Genomic DNA, 23,320 nt, shown 5'->3' with positions numbered 1-23,320 from the left:
GTCCTTGCTCAGGGAATGAGGAAAGTGGGAGAGACACAATGAGAGACAGAGGCGTAGACGTGGGTAGCAGGGCTGGGAGGCAGCGTGCCTCCTACACATCCTAAGAACAGCTGAAATAGAAAAACCTGAAAAGAGGTAATGGGAAGAAGTATCAATTGTGAGGAACAAACCCAGACTAGCTCTTAAGTATATATTAAGTAGTTTTCCTTGTAGCTTGGTGGAACAGAGTTTAATTAAACTTTAGAAAGGGAGGCCCTGCTTGGTATGTGTTACAGACTCCATTTTTTATCTAATGAATTTCATTTGGGCGTACAGGCAATGGACACTGAACTGTGTATGTTGGAATAACATACACGGTTATAAAAAAGTGTTTCTGCCATGAGACTCGTAACATTCTTGCCATGTTGACTGTGCAATACCTTGTTTCGGTCCTGAGAGAAATAGTACTGTCTTTTATTTAAACACGCAGGAGAAGTGTAAGTGAGTAAATCTTAATTTCCTGCAGTTCAGTTTTACAAGGGTCTGAACAGAATACCATTACATGTTCAATCACTGCAAAAGATCAGGAGATTATTTTACAGCTTGTGAAAAAAAAGGAATGTTTTCCTTATGCCACAATAATAATTAATATATCATTAAATTTATAACAATAAAAGAAACAGTGTAGTGGAAATATTAAAAATGCAAACCATTTTGGATGGCTCTGTGCTAATGACAGATTTACCTATCCTGAAAATATCTTAAGTAACAATAAATTTGCAGGAAATAGGAACATACTAGTTTGTCAAAAGATCATCCCTGACCTTGCCTATTTGCCATAATCATTTGGACACTGTAATTAAGATTTTCTTAGAGAGAGACATCAGACAAAGCCCTACAGGAATGTATAGGATGCTGACAGAACAGCCTGTCAACTGGTAGGAGCCTGGGTGAAGAACTGGCTGAAGGGCAGGGCTCAAAGGGTTGTAATGAATGGGGATGCATCTGGCTGGTGACTAGTCACCAGCAGTGTCCTTCAGGGTTCAATTCTAGGACCAGATCATTTTTTATCAATGATCTGGATGCAGGAGTTGAATGCATTGTTAGCAAGTTTGCTGATGGTACCTAACCGGGAGGTGCTGTTGACTCTCTGGAGGGACAAGATGCCTTGCAGAGGGATCTAGATAGATTGGAGCATTGGGCTATGATTAGTGGGATGAAATTTAACAAGTGCAAATGCTGGATTCTGCACCTAGGATGTACTAATACTGGGCACAAGTATAAACTGGGAGAAGAGTGACTAGAGAACAGCTCTGCTGAAAGGGATCTGGGGCTGCTGGTCAACATCAGGCTCAACGGGAGTCAGCATTGTGCCCTGGCAGCCAAGAGGGCAAACCGCATCCTGGGCTGCATCAAACACAGCATAATCAGCTGGTCAAAAGAGAAGATTGTCCGTCCTGCTGTATTCTGTGTTGGTGCAACCTCACCTTGAGTACTGTGTGCAGTCCTGGGCCCCACGATTTCAGAAGGCTGTGAAGGTACTCAAATGCGTCCAGAGGAGGAAAGCTGGTGAAAGGACTGGAAGGCATGTCCTATGAGGAGCAGCTAAGAACTTTGGGCTTGTCTTGTTTGGAGAAAATGATGTTTAGGGCTGACCTCATTGCTCTGTACAGCTTCCTGGGGAGGAGACGTGGAGAGGGAGGTGCTGATCTCTTCTCCCTGGTATCCAGCAACAGGGCACATGGGAATGGTTCAAAGCTGCATCAGTGAAGGTTTAGACTGGACATTAGGAGGCATTTCTTTACACCCAGGGTGGTCAAACACTGGAACAGGCTTCCTAGAGAGGTGCTTGATGCCTCTCTAGGCACTGACACCTGTTAGTGTTTAAGAGGCATTTGGACAATGCCCTTAATAATGTGCTTTAACTTTTGGTCAGCCCTGAAGTGACCAGGCAGCTGGACTAGACAATCATTGTAGGTCCCTTCCAGATGAAATTTCCCATCCATTAATGGAATATCCTATTCTATTCTATTCTATTCTATTCTATTCTATTCTATTCTATTCAACTTGTTGCAGTTTAAGAAAGATAAACAATTGAAAATATTTCTATAGAAGTTACTTTTAGTGGGGACAATGGATCTGGTTTGGCTGGCTGTGCCTCTTGTGTTTGCTTTCTGCAAGTAGCAAAGTCAAATTGTGTGAATGTTACAGGGAGCCTGTTTCTAACCTTGCATAGAATAGTCTGGGTTGGAAGGGCCCTTTAAAGGTCATCTAGTCCAACCCCCCTGCAATGAGCAGGGACACCTTTAACTAGATCAGGTTGTTCACAGCCCCGTCCAACCTGACCTTGAATGTCTCCAGGGATGGGGCCTCCACCACCTCTCTGGACAACCTGTTCCAGTGTTTCCCCACCCTCATCGTAAAAAATGTTATCCTTATATCCAGTCTGAATTGACCCTCTTTTCGTTTAAAACCATTACCCCTTGTCCTATCACATGAGTATTTACGTTGATATTACTGTCATAAAAAGAAGCTATATTTTACTGAGTGGGCACTTGCCCTCAAGAATTGCTTTTAGATCACATAAAACTAAAAAAAAATCAATGAATGGATTTTAAAAATACGCAATTTGATATTAGGCACTGCATTAAAAAAACAACAGTGGAAAGAAAAGGAAACACTAACTCTTAGATATTGTTAAATAAAACCCAAAGTTCTCCCTTGAAATGCAGACAATATGAAAAAATTCGCTATTCTGCCATCCAGTAGGCCTAAAAATACTGCGTATTTATTGGAATCATGTAGCTATGACAGTAAGAGAATAGAGAAATTTCCGTCTAGTGCATATATGAGCACATGATTTTTTCCATGTTGTTTAAATTAAACATCTCAGTATTGGTCTCCTGAATGACTAGTGCATAAGTAGAAGTTATGATTTTGTTATCATGTTGTTACTGCTAAGTGTATATATATGTATTTTTTATTCTATCCTTTTAAACTGCTTTCAGTTCATCTATAAACTACTATTAATGATTTTTCATTCATTAAGGATAAACATAAAAAATATTCAAGAAAAGCAATGGATTCTTTGCTCAGATGAAAGGCAATACATACGCATTCCAAAAAGAAAGGTGTATCATTTTGTGAAGAGTTGTATCGTAAAAGAAAGTTGATAAAAGCAGGAATAAAGGGCAGGCAGAAAACATTATTAATAGTGTACCCTTGAGAAAAAGCTAAGTAAGCTGTATGGAGAAGAACATGTTGCTAATTAGAAAGAATCTGATTCCTCTTGTTTGATTCTTGCTGGGTTTTGAAAAGTCTGTGCATTCTTGCTACGCAAAAGGATCAGATGCCTGCCTCAGTTATCAATTCATGCCCATGTCAAGATAATACACATGCATAAATACATGGTCCAAAAAAGGAAAGTTGCATAGACAAAGACTTTGTTAAAAAAAATGTAAAAATCTCAAAGTTGGATATTAAAATTGATGAAATCCTAAAATGAAGGGATATCCTTGAGCTACCCTTAATTCTCTCCTGTTTGCATCTATAGTATGGTATAGTCTTTAATGTAGGTATTCAACGTTACTTTTCTTCTCATCCAGCACAGGATAGCTGATCAGGATTCATCATTTTTAGAGTTAATGAAGGTACAGTCTTTGGGTCATTTCCCCATTGTTAGAGAAATGGATGTGTAAATAAGGCTAGGACATGTAGACAGTCTGCTTTGGTTTAAGCACTCAAACAACATCCTCAAGAACTGTTTCCCTTCTTTGACACAGAGTTTCAAGTGGTAAGTGAATTAAGCCAAGCTTTGGATTGAACTAAATATTTATGAATACAGTGAAGTCCACGAGACCCTAGTTCTGAGCAAATAGTGGCATGAGGTCATGAACTTTCCCAAATTCATCCCAATAGTTTCTGAAGTTGCTTACAGAAATGAAAGGGGTTATTCTGGGGAATTGGGGGAGTTGGTTGGTTTGTTGGTTTTCTTTAATACCTGTGTCTCATTTTCACATCTCTAAGTTTGGAGCAATACCATTTTACCAAAACCAGTGCTTGAAGATAAATTCAGTAATGTTAACAAACGACTTTTAGAGAAAATCCTGCTTGAAGTCCCTCACCTCTACTGTGTAGAGCTTTCTGTTTCAGTCTCATCTTGTCGTGGTGGCCCCTGACTGTGTGTGGGAGCATGTAAAGGGTCCTCAGTGTCCCCTGTCCTTGGCCAGCCGCCAGCCACTGCTCCAGAGAACCATTTCCCTCATCATCTCATCTGGTACAGTGGGTAAAGGGCTCTTAGTGACGTTCCCAAGGGTCTTAGATAACTTTCATGCTTTGGAGGTGCCTTTCTCCCTCCATTGCCTGTAAAGGCAGCGTCCTTGGCAAGCCTGAAAGCCCCATATAGAACCTGCCATAACACCACTGTCGAGCTTTGCAGGTACATGGCCATGGCAGTAACAGCATGGGAACAACAGGGCCAAAAATACTGTCTCGCAACAGTGCCATGGCAGCACGGGGGAAAGGGTGGAGCTGCGGGAGGAAAGCAGGCTGCGGGGTTGCAGAGAAAGAGCCTTAGCGATACCAGAGGCTACATGATCGCTCAGTGCCCTGCAGGTTCAAATCTGTGCTCTGGTTAAGTGAGGGCAAGGAAATATTGTAGAATCACAGAATGTGCTGGGTTGGAAGGGACCTTTAAAGGTCATCTAGTCCACCCCCCCTGCAGTAAGCAGGGACATCTTTAACTATGTCAGATTGCTCAGAGCCTCATCAAGCCTGGCCTTGAATGTCTCCAGTTCAAGAGCAATATGAGTCAGTCTGTAAGGGACTGACACACTGAAATATGTGTCAGTCTGGGAGGGAATGGGAGGCACACACTCTTACCCTGTCTTGAGCTATACAGTCTGTTTTACATAATTTCTTGATGTATTTAAGAGGAATGTATGCTTTTCTATAGATGGTGTTCGCCATTCTTCCATCCTTGCTTTTTCCTTTTTTTGTTGATTAACACATATGCTTATGCTTAGTGTGCTCATATTTTCCTGATAGCCTACCTGGCTCCTGACAGCAGATGCATCCTATTTTTCTATAAAACCACAGAATACTTCTTTCTTAAAAGAGTACATGCAAGCTAGGAAGATCTGTGATAACTGCTGACTCCTCTGTTATTAGATGTTTTGTTCAGTTTTTTTATTTACATCTGACAGTGTTTCAAAACAGTATCACATGACAGAAATCTCACTGCAGGAGGATTGCTCGCTGTTTTTTTGAAAATGCTTTTAAGGTATTGTCTGCTTCAAAATGCTTTCAGTCTAAATAGAGAAGAGAAGCGGGGAACAAGGCAAAGAAGAGAAGCAGAGAAAAGGTAGCGTGACCTCCCAGGCAGGCAGAGGGCTGAAGTCTGGTTCCAAGCACAATACATAATCCTGCCTCTGTTTACTTTTCCTCCTGTCTTCTTAAAGCCTGTAAAACACTTTGATGTTTTTCTGTTGGCATCAAATATTGTTTGGGAAAAGACATCATAAAAGAGACATTGGATTTCAGTGAGACCGGGTATCAGCCCATAGCCGGTGACTGAAAATTATGAATGTCTGACGGCTATTTAGTAGCTGTTGGCTTCTGTCCAGCTCCCAATTAACACCATTGGTGGCAGCCTCAGCGCAGGTGAAGAGATAAGAGATGTGAAGAAAGCAGCTCTTACTTCTTCATGATCATTATTTTTAGTCAAATCAAGAGCAGCGTGAGGTGGCTGGAATTATTGTACCCTCGGTCCATTAAATTAAGGAAAGATACTGCATTCAGGTGAACTTGGTTTTAGCCTCTGAAATCCCAACTCAAATTTTCCAGACTTGCTCTTAACAAAAGTAGATACTTTTTTGTTTTGTTTGCGTTTATTTTCCAGTTTGAGCACGTCCTTCAAAATTATTTCCCTTTCACTTCCCTTGCCCTCTGAGCTTTCTCCTGGTCCCCTCAAACTGTCACCCAAAATATTTCAGATGCTTGGAATCTTATTTGTTACAGTGATTCAGGTTTGGTGTTAAGAAGGGTTATTTCGCAGTTTCACTTACTTAGTGCGACAGCTGTCTATTTCAAGAGTAACTGGGATGATGCGTATCTATTCCGAATCACAAAGGGAACACATGTGAAGAATGGACAGAGTAGGTCATATTACCAAGGGCTGTGTGGTTTTAAAAAAAAATTGCACCTGGGCAAAGAAATTGTGAAGCTACATGTCAAACTAAAGCCTGATCCAAAGTGTAGGTGTTCCCTAAAGAAAAAAAGTGGTTTAGGATATGGAAATTAAATCTTATTGAAGGCTTCTCTAGAGCAGGTTCTTGTACTTTTCTCAGCTGGTTAGAAAAAAAGAAGTAGATGTGTTCCTCCACAAGAAGGTATGTTTTCATTTAGTTTGATAGTTCATCCCTAGGCTGTTATCCAGAAACAGCCCTTCTTCAGCCACCTGACTCAAGAAGGTCTTCGGATCCCAAAGGAAGGAAAACGACATATCATGTTGTCTTTGGCGAAGTCACATGTTTTTATTCACACTGTTATAGGTACTCAGCTGACAGATTTTGTAATAAATAAGCTGAAGCAAAACTTTCCTGAAGCCAAGAGTACAAACCCATGGGAGTGATGGAGTCATCCTACAGACCCAGGGATTTCCAGATCCAGATGATTTTTACTTTGATCCTGACTTCCTTTTAATTTTTTATTTATGGTGTTTATATTTGATACTAATCATTAAAATGTTCAATTCTATAATTTTATAGCTTGTAGTAAAAATCAAGAGTTAGTACAAGAAATAGATTTGGTTAGACTGAATAGTTCAACCCTCTTAAAGGATTAAAAAGTTAAATGCTGAATGAAGAAAAATCCTCAGCGTTGGCACTCCATTTGCATAGGCTGGTTTGAGAATCTTAGTCTTTCCAATTAGGGAAAACAGTTTGAAAGAGAGATTTTCATTAAATCTTACGTACATGTAGATGCTCTCTAGATTAGGCACTACATGAACTTAGCAGCCAAGGTCATGGATATCAGCTGTACTCTGATGAAGTGCAGAGAAAAAACCAAGAGGCACGCACTTACCTTCTGAGGCTACAAAAAAAATACTCATGGATTCTAGGGAACTGTATTTTCCTGGAAGGTTCCTGTCTTCTGAGATCTTGGGCATGTCTGCAATATCTACATGTCTGCAATATCTACATGTCTGCAGCACTGCTTGATAGTGCGGACATAGCTGACTTGAGGTTGAGGTAGATGTAGCATTATAGTGGCCACCCCATGGAGATCAGCGTGGGCTGATCTTGTGTGAGGTTTATAGGCCCTGCTGAGCTCTGCACTGTCTGGGTTACATGTTGCGGCTACCACAGCTACTGGTGACTTACAGGGATTTGGGTATTGTTGGCTGCTGGGATGGGAATATAAACCTGACCTGAGGGTGATCCCCTCTGCTGACATTTCTAATCTGTTGATCTGTTGATGAGTTGAAAGCTCTGTATGGGTCCGTTAAGCCTTGTCTTCAATGGCAGAGAGATGTTCTTTTTGGATCTGCAAAACATCTTGACATAAACTTTAGCAAAGATTGAATCTGAAAAGGACACGTCAGCAGCAGTTAAAACGAATGCACTGCTGGTTATTTGGGATTTTTCTCAACCAGTTGCATGCTTTCTGCCAGTTAGAAAAGGACCTGGGGGTGTTGGTCGATAGCTGGCTGATTATGAGCTAGCAGTGTGCCCAGGTGGCCAAGGAGGCCAACAGCATCCTGGCTTGTATCAGGAATAGTGTGGCCAGCAGGAGTAGGGAAGGGACTGTTCCCCTGCACACTTGAGGCTGCACCTCAAGTATTGTATTCAGTTTTGGGCCCCTCACTACAAGAAAGACATTGAGGTGCTGGAGCATGTTCAAAGAAGGGCAACGAAGCTGGTGAGGGGTCCGGAGCACAAGTCTTGTGAGGAGTGGCTGAGGGAAGTGGGGTTGTTTAGCCTGGAGAAAAAAGAGACTCAGGGAAGACCTTATCACTCTCTACATCTACCTGAAAGGAGGTTGTAGAGAGGTGGGTATTGTTTTTTTCCCCCAAGTAACAAGCAATAGGACAAGAGGAAACAGCCTCAAGTTGCATCAGGGAAGGTTTAGACTGGATATTAGGAAAAATTTCTTCACTGAAAGGGTTGTCAAGCATTGGAACAGGCTGCCCAGGCAAATAATTGAGTCACCATCCCTGGAAGTATTTAAAAGATGTGTAGATGTGGTGCTTAGGGACATGGTTTAATGGTAACTCGGCAGTGCTAGGTTAACTGTTGGACTCAATGATTTTAAAGGTCTTTTTCAACAGAAATGATTCTATGATTCTGTGATTCTAAGGTAGAATCTACAAAGCCTTGTCTTTACTGAGGAGTGATAATGAGGGTGCTTGCTTAATGTGTCACTCTGGACTAGCTCTCTTCTTTGCAATAAAGACAAAGATGACGAGATGTATACAAGTAAAATATAAAAGCAGAAGGAAAGAAAAGGCAAGGTATGATTTATTCCCTAACTACTTTGTAACTACATAATCTTCTTGAGAGAAAAATGTTTTGGAAAAGACAGTGACAAACTACAGGAGTAATTGAGACAAGGTCCACTAGTGATCTGACATCACCATTTTCTAGCTAACAGTTGCTGAATATGACCTACACATGTTGTGTCTTCTGTAAATCATTTTTTAGTTTTGGCTGTCCGTGTTGTGAATAAGTTGTGGCTGCAAACAAGCCTGCATCATTCATTTCCCTTAGTCTTCTTTTTCCTCTTCACACACACTTTTGTGTTTGGCAAACCACTTTGGTAAACACACAGAGACATCTCAACGTTTTTTATAAAGTACAAGATACTAACACATCAACAAGCAGTTTTGTAGGAGAGTATGATTTTAATACAGTGCAGTGGCATTGGCAGCTTCTCAGACCAGCACTTGATACTTTATATCAGCTTTTCTCACTTTTTATCACTTAAAATGATGCCCTATTGGAATGCTATCAAAGTACTTTCTATTTGCATCATTTTCACTAGTTTATAAACACCTTCAAATGAAAACTTACTTTTCATTTATCTCAGTAGCTGATGATATCCAGCATTAGTGTTGTATGTTGTGGGGTTTTCTACCTTCATGTGCGTGCCACGTGCTGGAAAAACAAATAGCCAGATTCGTGTCCTCCTATGCATCCTCAGCAAGGGCGGAAAATAAGGAAAGGAGTTCACAGCTAAGCAGTTGCATACGTCTGCTCAGAGCAGCCGCAATAATTTTATTATTGTTTTAGCTTTTTAATGTGTATTTCACCTCTGAAATTTTGAACGGATAAATCTTTTTCATGAGACAATGGGAGGGCGCTGTGTGTTAAGCTGAAGTCTCTGACCCCTGCCATTTTATGAATAAAAAGTGACAAGAAACCTCTTGCCTCACTCAATAACATGATTAATCACAACAGTGATTTACCAATTTCATATGTCTTTATTTACATCAAGGTTCCTTGTAGGAACATGTGCTGTATCAGTCAGTGAGAAATGCAGTGCAGATACTGGACAGGAATGCAGTTTCCAACCAGAATGCATTCCACCTAGAAATGGGATTTAGGGCAGTTTAGACTATATTCCTGTACTTCTCAGGAATGCATGGCAGGGGGGTTAGAACTAGATGATCTTTAAGGTCCCTTCCAACCCTAACCATTCTATAATTCTATGATTCTATGATTAAATGTTATAGATTTCATTCACATATTTGTTGCCAGGTTATCTGGTCATGAGCTGCATATGTAAGAATGGTGTTATGATTGTAAATGGAGTTCAGGAAGGGTGTGAGAATCAGTCCAGTCCCTTTCTGCTACAGCACCTCATATCAAGGAACTGGCGTCAGAGGTAGAATGGCCAGCAAGCCATAGACGGGAAGATAACAAAGGAGGACCCTGGAGTGGACTGGGGAATTATTAGGAATTAGCATTTCTTCCCTGTTGTGATGTCTGTCTTAAGCATTACATTAATAATAGTAATAGTAATGTTTATCTCCAGGTACGGAGAGCAACATGATGTCCACAGAGAGTTCATTCTGACAGAACTTAAAGCCTAAGTAGACAAGTAGTAGAGATGACATGACTAGTCTGATGTCGTGCAGATGCATATAGAGAGCTGGGAATAGAACCCACCGCACAGAAGTCCCTGTTCGGGCTGACTCTAATGTAGACTCTGTATGGTCTTCAGTCATCAGAGTTTATTTAATGGAGTTCTCCAATCGGCATGAAATCCATCAAGGTAGGTGGGGAGAATTTTGATGATTTTGCTTCATCTCCAGCATATCCTAAACCTCTAGGTGTGTGAGTTTGGATTCATCTTGCCTAGCTTTAGAAGTCTACACTGCAGTGGATGTTCCTAGTGCGTTGTTCATCAGGTCTGTTTTAGATGGTTGCTTGGGGATGATACAACTCATGCTATGCCAGCAACTTGGTTAAAATAAGATCTAAAAAACTACTTCAGATGTAGAAGCCTACACAATAGGGACCTAAAGATTGGTAAAAGAGATCTCATCCCCAATGCTAATTATCATCTCTAGAGTTTCCTAAAGAACTCTCCATAGACAGTCCTTATATGCTCACAAAAATCCTAGTATGCGCTTTAGGTACTCAGCACCTTTGTATTTTGGATCTAGGTAAGGAGGTGACGAAACTCCACTTAAATCCCCTGAGGGCCTTGAACTTGATTTCACATATTATAGATGGCCAACACAAGCACAACTGTCATAATTTTCCTTTCTAAAAAGTGCTGGGGGCACTTGGGGACAGCCTTGGAGCTTAGCTTAAACACTGGATACTCTGGTGCTGGCAAGTGAGTAATTTTTAGGTTTTACAGTAGTTTGTTTTTTCATCTTAAATAGATACTCATCAACATGGGATGTAGGAAACCTGTGAGAAACACATTAAGAGTCAAATACGCCATTGCATCTATTTGTCTGGTTCCACTTGGTAGCCTAAAGTCTTGGTCTTCAGGGTTTTCAGGACAGAATGATTGCAATAGTAATTCTAAGAAAAACTATTGTTGAAAGTTATAGGGAAGTAGTCAATCTATAAGGAACAGGAACTGGTGCCTAGAGCTACAAGGTTTACTAAAGTGTGTCTGTTATCTTATATTTTCTTATAATAATAAGACCTGAGAATATCTGCTTGGTTTAAAGAGAAGGCAGAGCGCTGGTGCTGTTACTGAGCAGTCTTGAGGACTAGCTCCATGTGAATAGTAGTAGTTTAGTACTAGTTTCTAAATAATACCATATTAGTTTATAAAAAGCCCTTTAAAACTTTAGAAGTTTGAGATTCCGAAAGTCATTTTCAGTGTCCTCTTGTGGCCCTTTTCCTGAATGATTTCAGAAGTATTGATAATAAATTTTATTTTAGTCATTATTGGCCAGATCTATGGGGTGTTTTGCTGAATACTGTACGAACTTCAGTGAATGTGTCCCTATGCATGTGCTCTCCCACACACACTTAGTACAACATTTAAATCAGAGCTGATGTGTGTAAACCATTGTCCTCTGTACAAAGGGAATTTGAAGCCTAGGTGAGTGCAATGCAATTTTTTCTATAAAAGCAGTCTTTTTAAATCCAATTAGTGTATCTTGTTCCTATGGTTATACAGATATATTGCGCCTTTACCTTAAACAATGCCTTGCACAAAGTGATGTTGAGATTTGATCATTCATAGCAGCTAAACACTATGAAGTGATCATTATTTATCGTGCAGTATAGTGTGTTTTATTTATGTGTGTGGTGTGGTTGGTATACATGTTTCTTCCTTATAATGTGCGGGCCCAGTATTAGCCAGTGAGAACAATGTATTATGTAAAAAGTAAGAAAAATCTATTAAAAATGCCTACTGTATTATCCAAAGGAGTTAGCATTTGCTAGATTGCCAGTCAGCCGAGGTTTTACAAGAGTTATTGTCATTTTGATTTTCGGATGAGTCATTTGGTATATTGCCCCCAAAGGCACCTCATTATGATTCAGTGCACAGCATATAAAATTGCTTAGGCTTTCGGGGCTCCATGGAAAGCGAGTGGGGGTTGCGGTGGCTCAGCGTTGTGAAGCAGCAGCATTATGCTTAATTGACACCTTTGATGTAGCCCTAAGACAGCACCTGCACCTCCCACTGCTGCTCTGAAGACGTCAGCCTTACGCAGAAAAGGCTTCTGCTTATGAATCCTGCATCGCATTCAGCTCACTCTGTGAGCAGCCCCAGCTATCCTTAACTAATCCCATTGCTTCTCAGTTTGGCTACAGCTTGGCTTAGTGCAGAGCAGGATTTTTGCTGCTTGCTATTATCAGGTTAAACAGTAAGATTTTGTCCATGTTAGAACTCATAGAAGGTAAGTCAAATGCCTTGTTGATGTCCTGGTATGTAAATATTCGACTAAGATTCAGAATCTGGGAATCTGATTGCCGGTTCTTTTTTTCCCTGGTGCTGACAAATATGGACTGTGATATAACAGTGGCTTGTTTAAGAATATTTACATATATATGTGGTACACGCTTTGTAGTGTTTCTATCAGTGCTTCGGTGTGAATATTATTGATAGCCTCCTGCGTGATTTCTTTGTAGTAGAATTCTGTCCTCTGCTGGTATTGTTTTGTTAATTTAATGGATAATGTCACATGCATGCAAAAGATGCTTCTAATATGATAGGCACTGACATATCTGAAGGAACTTACTTATTTCAGAAAGGGATGGTTTGCTTTAAGTCAGGCTTGAGGTGTTTCATCCAATTTATTTGCCTCTAGAACGCCCTTCTGAGTTAAGTCTGAGGTGATATTTGGGTCAGAAAGTATTGCAAAAATCTCTTCAAATGAAAGAGTGAGGAACAGCAAGTGGCAGATTTGTTCTTGCAAGCAATGCTGCTTTTTATTTTTGGTGGGTAGCACTTCAAGCCAGAACTAAACGGAATGAAAAGGTTTACATATAGCAAGTGTCTGTTAAGGTTAACAAAGCGCCTTGCACCCCATCACTTTCAAGCACAGGAACAATGCAATTTAAGAAGACATGATCATGTTCTCTGACATTGACTAAACAGTCTTTTCAGGTTTGCTGATCATTTGCTTGCACTCTGTATAAAAATTGGCATCATGAGCCAAAACTCTGAGGAAACAGTTCTTTTGTGAATTACCTTATTTAATGTTTAAGACATTAAGCAAAAGCAAATTACTCGGTTCAACAAAGAATGAAAAGAAATATATTGATTTAACTATTTCCTTGCTTTTAATAATGCCTTGTATTTATTTTTTCAATTCATTGTCCTTTTAGTGAATGGAACCCCTGGTAGCCAGCTTTCTACTCCCCGCTCTGGGAAGTCTCCAAGCCCATCTCCCACCAGCCCAGGAAGCCTACGGAAACAGAGGGTAAGGAAATAAGGTCACTGATTTCTGAGCGTGGCTGGGGAGAATCCGGCATAGCCATTACCCGATAGCCTTCTCCCCACTGATTTCTTGTGTGTAGAGTCGTAGGGTGGAAGAGCCTGGCTGCAGTCCTTGTTGTGTTTGTACAACACTCTGAAGTGGAATACAACTATTCTGTGTCTGTCAAAATGCTAAGTATGCTGGGAATTGGTTCATCCTTGAGGGGAAGAACAGGAGTATCTTTCTCCTTTTTTGCAAAACTTTTTTTTTTTGTTTTAGTTTCTTTTTCCAAACATTTCACAACTGGAAGGAGACGTTCACGTTGTCAAAGGCTTTTTTTTATTTTTAATTTGCCATGGGCATTATGTCACTCGCAAAACCTTCAAAAAGCTTTGATTTTGAAGCAAGGTGAAAGAATGCGCTGTGGAATTTAGCTATGGATTAGCTGTGATATCATAGCCTGGTGCAGTGAAGATACTATCAGTACCCAGGCAGCAGGGGACTTGTCAGTCACTTTCTGGACCGGAGTTGTTAGTAGGTGTAGGTTCCCACTAGTTATCATGTATAGAGGAATCTACAATGTCGCTAAGCATCCAGAATTAAGGTAGTACCTATGTTCCTGCTGTAACCCTCTAACAAAATATTACTTGTTCAACCCAAAAGGCTCCACATGCTGATTTAATTAATTGTATCTTTTTAAAAGCAATGGGACAGATGTCTATGTGTCGTCTTTTCTGCTGTTTTCTAAACTGTGATCAGTTCTCAGTGAAAGCTTCCCTAAGGCAGTACTCTGTATCTCAGACTTGTTTATAAACACAGTTTGAACACATGCTTTTTCTGCCTTTTCAGTTTTTAAATAAAGACATAATTTGTGTCTCTCAAAGTAAGGGGATTATGTACAAAACTGGCAGTGCTTGACTTTAGGGGCTGTTGCAGACCTGATTCCCCAGATATCCAAGTGAGGAATAGCTGTAGCATGGCACGACCCCCTTCTAGCCTCTGTACCCTTCCTTGTGTCTGGTGGATACCAGGGAGCTGAGGAATTGTGCGTGCCCAAGTCTTACCCCAGGCTGGGATACAGCCATGGGTTTCTGCCGTGACTTGTTTATAGATATGGAAGCCGACTGTGATCTTGCAGTGTAGAGACAGCCAGTGAGCAGCAGCTTGAAGCCTCAGGGTAGTGTCATGGTTTTCATCATCTGGTGCACAGAGAGTAAAGATGCAAGTTTCAGTTGCGTAAGCTGGTACTAACATCTTTTTGAATGCAATGTCTTCCACACCTTTTTGCTCTTTCTCTCCAAGCTTATTAATGAATCATTAATAAGTCACTGAAGAGAGAAGAAAGAGTCTTCCAAATGAATTATACATTGGTGATGTAAGGATGTCTGTTTAGATGGATAATATCAGCATACAGTAGATTTTTATTTGCTGTAAAGCTGTCTCTTTGTATTGGTAACTTTCTTAAACTTCCTTCCCCACGGCTGATGCTTCTCTCCCCACAGTGAAGAGGTGTTTTTCTGTTACCATTTGTGGATGGGTGATTTGGAATCGTGTGGTCAGCACCATTAGATGCAAAGGGCATTTGTCCACGGGGTTTCTGGCTTTCAAATGCGAAGAGGAGAGTGAATGAGTTTCTTCTTATCTGGGTTCCCTATGTGAAAGTGTAACAGGATCACTGAGTGGCAGTATTATGGATGCAAAGGGCTCTGTAGTGGTAACATAATCACATTGCTAACCGTACAGAAAATAAATATCGAAGTAAACTACAGGAGAGATTAGAGATTGTTAAAAGAGTTGAATTCTTCTCAGATATTCATATCCGTCCCCTTGACCTCGGTAGGGGACCCTTCGTGCTTGTCTGGCTTTCTTTTAGACAGATTTTTTCTTTTACCTGATGAAACATGGAATACATTCATGTAAAAATAGATTGCAATCATGTAAAAATGCATTGCAATAATATTATTTGGGTTGCAAAATCAACTGCTCAAAGTTCAGGGTTGGAAACTTTACACTTGCTTTGAGAATTTATTTCAACTCCTTTTATGTTTAACTTGTGAAGTGAATGAGCTAGAAGTTCAGTGTAAAAACATATTTTGTCATTAGAGGTTTTTCTATGACTAAATTAGATCTAAGAACAGCCATTAAACAGTGGTTACTAATCTTAATTTTCTTGTTAGCAGTATAAATGGTGTTCTGTTTTGGTTTAGTACTGTCTTTTGTATGTTGACATTTAAATTTTATTTAGAGGACAGGTTACTTTATGAACCATTTTGTCATAAACCAAATTTGAACCCAAAGCATTTTGCTTTGTCTTCAATGGATTCAGCCACAGGGCAGATGAGCCAGCTGCAGGAGGTGGTTTATTCCCTAAGAGGTTGTTGAAGTGTTGGTATCACTTGATAGACCTACAAGAGAGGAGACTGATTTCAGTGTCCCCCTTGTCCCCATTGTTGAGAGGTGAGGTATTCCTGCCCCAAAAGAAGAGTATTGGCTGTTAGAGCCATGGTCTGAGGTTGAAGGTGTTGGCTAGGTTTCTGACTGGTCTGAGTTTCTCTCTTTATATGGAGTTTTAGGACAAGAGTAAATGGCCTCAAGTTGCACTACGGAAGGTTTAGATTGGATATTAGGAAAAAATTTTACACTGAAAGGGTTATTAAGCATCGAAACAGGCTGCCCAGGGAAGTGGTTGAGGCACTCTCCCTGAATGTATTTAAAAGGCAGGTAGGTGTGGTGCTTAGTGATATGGTTTAGAGATGCTTTTTTAGAGGTCGATGGTTGGACTAGATGATCTGAAAGGTCCCTTCCAACCTAGACAATTCTATGATTCTATGAGGGAGCTACTGCTTTAGAGCAGAAATAAGGTATTGGGTCCTGGAAATGCCAGCTCAGCATTGTAATTCATTTTTTCTGTGCCCCTCTCTCTTTGTGGTTAGAGTTAGAGGAGCGCCTCTTCTCTCGTGCCGTCAGGTACGTGGGATGCCAGTGGTATGTAACTGGGATTGGAAGACAACAGGGAACGTTGACTCTAGCATAGTCTGATCCCCCCTGATGTAACTACTCAATCAGCTCTTCAACATCCCCATCTGAGTGCTATGAGGGAGTTGTAGGCTTGGTCCATCAAAATGCATAGGGGTCTGGGCAGGCTGCCAGCATTTTTCCTGAGAAATACAGGTGAGAGGAAGTCATGTTTAGAATTCAGAGGCACAAAAGCAAGGTACTTCAACAAACTGAGGGATTTCTCCCTGTGAATAGTAAAGGCCTGTAAAAATAGTAGAGATGGTAGAATTTTCCCAAGAAAAAAAATTCCTTCTAATTATGGAGTGTATTAGGCAACTTAAAATAGGGATTGATCAGTCTTCTTACTTACTGACATTTCATCATTCAACTTTTTAAAAAAAATAAGTTTTGGCCTTTGATGGAACGCTTTCCATTGATATAAATGAAGCCAAGAACGCTGTTGTGATACATGTACTATACTCATGAAAACAGTACTCTTGTAACCCTACAAATAAAATTTTCTGTCTTCAAAAGCCAGAACATAGAAAGATGAAGTTTCATCCTTTCTCACTTGCATATGCACATGACTGAGTTGTTTCAAGAAATTCAGAAATCAGTGAAAGTTATGTATTGATAATCTTGGGCAAAATTCAGTGTATGTTTGAGGAAAGTAATATTTGAAAATTAATTTCATGAGCATAATACAAGGACTTTAAAGTGAAGTATGAATCGTTGGGACTTTTATGTTTTTTTAAGCTTCTGAGTGTTTAAACTTGCAGCCTGTGTACAATAGTAATATTTTAATTCTTTCTTTATATTTATTCTTAAATGGGAAGTTAAGACTCTTCGTTTTAAGTTGCTATGTAGTCAATTGTGTATTTCCACAGAGGATAAAAACATCTGAAATTCAGGTTTATATCAGTTGAAGTAGGCAGTTATTGTATTGCGCATGCATATACTTCGTACCACAACAGAGAGCAGTTAATGATGCAGACTCAGAAAAGGTGACATGGCAATCATAACAATAAACATACGTAATAGTGACGCCCACATTTTATTTAACTAGCCTTTATAATAGTTTATGAGCTTGTTTTTCCACTGTCTTGTAAACAGAGTCATTACTTCAGTTAGGGTGGAAATGTTCTATACTTTATACCTGATTTTCCATTGCTTGCCATTATTTTAAATGTTTTTTCTACTTCCCTAGAGACTACAACCTACAGAACAATAAAAAATTAGATTGAAGGTACCTCTTGACTAGTCAAACGAAGAAGTTGAATTCTATGTATATGAGGATTTTTTGAGTTGTATGTGGCCAAGAAGTCTTACTCATTCAGCAAGTTTTGTCTTTTTATTAATATATGCAATATAATGATTAGATTCTCTTCATATTTTTCAGAAATATATCTCTGGCTAATTGCAGGCAAGGAAAATTCTTGCAGAAAGGAAAACTTTTTAAAAGTTTCAAGTATTTAAAAGTATATGAAAGGACATAGAATATGATCCTGAAATCTTGTGCATGATTTTACTTTGAAACAACCATAGAGTTGTGAAAGTAACCCCGAAAATACTTCCCAAATGTTAAGAGTCAGTTCACACAAATATCTTATTTGTAGGTTCTGAGTGTATTTTTTTTTAATATTCAGAGGAGTGAGCAGTCACCTGGAAGACTCAAAAGTTTGATGTGTTACCCTCATTGTCAAATAGAAATTATTTTTTTTCTGTACTATATATTAGAAATTCTAAAACTGTATATGCTCAAAAGAAAATTCTAATAATTAAGTAACTTTTTTTTTCTTTTAAGTAATTTTTTTTTCTTTTGGCTAGATTGTTCACAACAAAATAGAAATGTATTTAAGATCTGATTTTCAGTCTGCCAGTCTAACATGTCTGCTACTGTATCTACACATGCCCATTGGCAAAATACACACAGAATAAGCATTCCTGGGAATGAAAAACCCCTTTAAAGGACTTATCCCCTTTAAAGGACTTATCCCTTTTTATATCATGCCTGCAAGTAAAACATGAACCTGCACAGATTATTGAGATCCTTGTAAATTTGAAATTCGTAAAGCATTCGGTTTAGGTAGTCCTTGTTTTATAGTATAGCTTTTAGATTTGTGGGGGTTTTTTTTTGGTCTCAGTTATCTTCCTGTGATTAAAAATAAAAAACAAAAAGCACCAAACCAAGGTCAACCCTAAAGCTGGCCCCGTCAGCCTTCCCATTCTCATGCTTTCTTGTAGTTGTTTTTTATTTCATAAATATGTTTTATACCTAAAGGATCCCCAGAAACAGCTTGAAGGTCTCAGAGCTTGCCTATGAGATGTGCTGGGCACCTGCCTATGAGGTGCCTCTCTAAAGCATCAGCTGTGCTTAATTCACCTTAAAAAGATAGTACTCTGTCCTCTCCTGCTTCTCCCCACTGAACTTCTCTCGTTCAGTGCTATTGTGTATCTTGGCGAGGGTCGTTGCGCTGTGTAGGCTGGGCAGGGCAATGTATCATCCCCTGACACCTCTGGCATTTGAGGATTGTCTGATCCGTCAGAGGATGCTCGGAGTGGGTGTTGAAAAACTGAAGTGGATCCGTACACTCAGACTCTCCCTCTGCTGTCATGAGCCGGTTGCTTGGCTACCGTCAGAAAGAGCCGGTGACGGGGGGATTTTACATCCTGTCTTTTTACACACACGCTCAGACACAGAAAAACTCTGGAAGAGAGCTACCATTGTCAGTACAGTATAGGTAACGGCAATATTCAGCGTCAGCATTCTGGGGCTCAAATGTTGCTGGATCCATGCCATATCACCAGTGGGTGGCAAGTTTTGATTACCTTGTGTAAGGTAAGCACTTATTTTCCTTCTGCTGTTTGCGAAACAGCAGAAAGGGAAATATATTCCTTCTAAGATTAAATTCAGATTGCCAAGTTTCCAAACAATTAGGAGACTCTCCAGAACAATATATATATATTTTTAATAGTGTTTAATGGGAAAGAATCAAAGAAAAAAGTAATTGCCTCTTAGAATATTTTGTACATTGAAACTCCAGCTTTATTTTCTAACCGTCTATTTGTTGATTGAAAAATAATTATATGGCATTAAGCCAAAAATCTGCTTGTATAGAATATGTGTATTTCATGCTAAGCACTATCCTCTGGACCACAGTAACACAAAGAATGTAAGAGTTGCAGTGCAACAAATCAAACACAATAAACAAATCTATACTGCACTTCATCTTACAGGACCTGTATCGCCCACTCTCTTCGGATGATATGGATTCAGTAGGAGACTCAGTGTAAAAGAGAAAATGGAACAATGTTTATGGTTTGTGATTTGGTGAAGGTTTAACATTTTTAAAGAGAATAGCTGCTAATTTACAGTAATAGTGAATCGCACAAAAGAGTTTTGCATATTTAATATGAAAAACATGGGGCCAAATTATTTCTAGCGTGTGGGGGTATTTTTGGCTTTACCACTGCATTTTAATGCGAGGATTTGTAATGAATGAGCCATTGAATGTGTCCATCAAATACAAAACAGCATTGTGCACACTTTAAGGAACGAAGATTAGATAAGGTGAATATAACGCACAAATCCATAATGGGCACATTTATGAATAGCACTCTTTTTATCATCTAAGGTACTGATTATACGTTCTGTTTTTAACATAGGTATCTTTATTCATTTTGGTATGAACAGTTAATGAACGCTTTGCTTTTACCAGCGAATAGGTAAAATGCAGAAAAGAAAAAAACCTGCCATATTAAAGTGCTTGCAGCACGCTGTCTGAGCCCGACACGCACATTGAGAACACTCTAAGTTTAGTCTTTTTCTCTAAATGAAAAGAAAATGAAGAAATCCCATGTGGTCACAGGACAAAAAGCAAATGCTTGCAAAGCAGTGTGTGAGTTCTCTTCACTGCGTTGCCATCCGATGACTGCAAACGGAAGGGTGTTCACAGACGACATGAATGTTTTACCTGGCAAGAGCTGTTAATGCTGGTCATCCGTGTGTTGTCGCAAGTAAACATGGACAGATTCCTAAACGAGGAAAGATGGGGACCTGCTGGCTAGCAGCGTCATCTGACACGCGGATGATGACACCTTTTGGAAAAGCACATTTTGCCCGAGAAACCAGTTATTATTTTCACTTATGTTAAGGACAGGAACATCATTTTTTATTTGCTGTAATAAGACATATTATGCATTTTTTAAATGCAAGCCTACAGAAACGGTGGTACTGTAAATCATCCTCCTATTGACCTAATTTCTCCGTTTTCGTAATTTCTAGAGCTGGTCATTTTGTACAGCATGAATATGCAAAACTCCTTTAGCGTTAAAGTAGGTCACGCATTATAACCAGTTGCTTAACAAATATCTACTAATTTTATTTGTTTTCTGCTGCTTTATTGTGAGAATCTTAGTCTACTTTAAATTAAGTAATAGCAGTATTTCCCATCGCATGTTGCATATTCTTTTAAAATTTATCTGTTGTATTTAAGCCCATAGTGTAGTGATCACACACTTCTACTGTCTTGCTAGACCTTTCCTTTCAGCATCTCAAACACTAACGATTTAAGAATTAAAAATTAGTGTGGTTCTGATCCTCCACAAAAATCTATAGAGCTTATATTTTTGAGCTACTTGGTGATGATTTAATATATTTTGAAATCAGGAAAATTTACTTAGTAGCAGAAAATGTTTAGCTGCCTCATGCCAACTTTTAAATGCTGCGAAACGATTACAGTGATGTGTCGATAATAAAATTCAGCAGCTGGAAAATGTTGCCGTGTGATGTTATGGCTTCGCTGTACCGATATCATTTTCCCTATGGAGGATATTTGCAAAAAAGAAGTAAAAAGGCAGCAGAATACAAAGCTTACCTTCTCTGTTTTCAATACTTGGTTCCAGTATCACCTGGAGAGAAAGTCATTGATCTGCCGGGTTTGCTGAAGCAGTTGGGTCATTCCATTTTGAGACGCATGTTTTGCCGTTCCTGCTTCAGACTTCAGACCTAAAACTTTTCCCAGCAATAGGAACGGTGTGTCCCCCCCCAGCCATGCCCTGCTCCTAAGGCTGTCCTGTTCTACTGAAAAAGTTTGCAGCTGTGAAGTTACTTGTATTTTTTGCCTGTTATGAGGGAATGTCTTTGTGAAATGTATTACTTAATCCCAAGAAATGTGTATCATGTAAAAGTGCATTGGGATCAGTTTCCAAAAATTAGGACAACTCCACCAGACTGAACAAAATACCTACTGACATTTTGAAAATTGTTTTTCCCTGTAAAGAAAATAAATTCCAGGAATTTTATTTTTCCTCCCCTCTCCCATCCAGGCTACTGCTGCTTAAGGCAGTTTATTAAGAATGTTTGTTCTGTGCAGGGAGCGCAGATTGCCAGCAAACCTGAATCCCACGGCTTTGCTTAGCTGTGGAAAAGAAAAATGGACCTTATATCAGTAATTGTTATCATAGCGAGTTTTCCATCAAGACTGTTTCAAAGAATACGCTAGTCCATAACATTTAATCATTTCAACATATGACTTGTATTAAGGGGCTATTCAGGGGCAATATGTATCATTAATATTTCATTTAAGGAATGAAAGTCCCTTAGAGATTGAAAAGGTACACTGTTTATAGACTTTGAGGTCCCTTTTGTGTGGAATGTAATTGCCATTATACATGAGCAGAAATGAAATGTTTCTTTTGAGCAAGACCAGAAGGTTTCAGTTTATGGGTGAAACTGAAATTGTGTTTCTTGATGCTGTAGTTCTGCTTGCAACAGCACAGGTTTTAGTTTGTCCCTAGATTTCATCGACTTCATTAAATAACGGAATAGCTTAAGCAACTTTATAGTGTTGGAACCTCTTATAGTTCTCTGGATGCTGCATTATTTGTGCCTACTCTAAGGTGATTATGATGTAGCTAAAGAGTCTTGTATAGATTGTGAATGCTTTGCTTTCCTTTGAGCTTTAGGAATACTTGTGATTATTTCCCTAATGCTTTCTGCAACTTTGTTGGTTTTTTTAAAAATCTCTTTTCTTCTTCTTTTATGCAACAAAAAAAGTTCACATGTGAAGCACAGAATGTGTATGTTTATATTTATACACACATGCACACACACGCACACGCACATACATAGATTAATGGCTTTGAAACCCGTGCACAGTTATGTCACATTTGTGATTTTAAACGCATTTGTGGGGAAAACGTATTCATGGGAGGATGTTCATCTGGTGGGATTTGCTGTAGCTCTGTTAAAGTCAGCGGAGCTGCACCAGCCTGTACTTGCTGAGCGGCTCCCCCGGGGAATTCTGTACAATTTTAAGAGACCTCATGTACAAACAAGGGCTAAGTTCTGCTCAGTTTTAAGTTACTGGCAAAACCAGGATTGACTTCAAGGTGGGAAGGATAGGACCTTACGCACAAATACACACACACAGACAAAACATTAATCGCAAATTTTACATGATATTATTTTGACATGTTCAGACTCATTTCTCCTCTTGAACTGCACTGTTCTGCAGTGCATTAAGTCATGCAATATTGGAATTTCTTTTGTTGAAATCAGTAAAATCTTTAATATTCATTATCCAGTGTGAAAATAGCTTTTAGCTTTTCAATTTGTAAAATAATTCAGCAACAGCACATTATATTTAGTTATTTTTCTCTTTAAATCATTTTCAGAGGGCATATATGGCCGTAAAATGGAAAAATCTGGGGCATTAATATTGGGGCTATAAATGTATATTACAAGAAAGGATACATGTTGTTAAACAGCCTTGAAGAACACCTGGGTTGAGATTGTGTGGCATAACAATTAAAATAAATAATAGTGTTTGCCTTTACGGTTTCGTACTTCACACTGTGAACTTTATATAGTGCAGTATGTTACAAAAAATGTCCTCAAACTCTAAATATTAAAATGGATTAACAGCAAAGAACCTCTGATCA

The 23,320-nt window shown here is 39.3% G+C and overlaps 1 protein-coding gene and 1 long non-coding RNA gene across 8 annotated transcripts in view; one reads left to right on the top strand and one right to left on the bottom strand.

Annotated features, from left to right (window-relative positions):
• The window catches only part of DCLK1 (doublecortin like kinase 1), a 247,369-nt gene that overhangs the window by 165,503 nt on the left and 58,546 nt on the right, over nucleotides 1–23,320 (top strand). For 2 of the 7 annotated variants that reach the window (XM_054187928.1, XM_054187927.1), the window contains exons 5-6: nucleotides 13,287–13,381; nucleotides 19,613–20,735. In XM_054187928.1, the coding sequence (XP_054043903.1) occupies nucleotides 13,287–13,381; nucleotides 19,613–19,669 (152 nt within the window). In that variant the 3' untranslated portion in view covers nucleotides 19,670–20,735. Of the gene's footprint in view, nucleotides 1–12,706; nucleotides 12,716–13,286; nucleotides 13,382–13,982; nucleotides 13,986–19,612; nucleotides 20,736–23,320 lie in introns of those variants that run through there. The other 5 variants (XM_054187925.1, XM_054187926.1, XM_054187931.1 and 2 more) reach the window with 4 other exon arrangements.
• On the bottom strand, nucleotides 14,488–21,382 carry LOC128904086 (uncharacterized). Its single transcript, XR_008464400.1, has 3 exons — nucleotides 21,253–21,382; nucleotides 20,350–20,473; nucleotides 14,488–15,269 (listed from the first exon to the last, which is right to left on the bottom strand). It is a non-coding gene; the product is annotated as an uncharacterized LOC128904086 (long non-coding RNA).

The sequence above is a fragment of the Rissa tridactyla genome, chromosome 1 (assembly GCF_028500815.1).
Source record: "Rissa tridactyla isolate bRisTri1 chromosome 1, bRisTri1.patW.cur.20221130, whole genome shotgun sequence".
NCBI lineage: Eukaryota > Metazoa > Chordata > Aves > Charadriiformes > Laridae > Rissa > Rissa tridactyla.
This window is presented reverse-complemented; position numbering and strand designations above follow the sequence as displayed.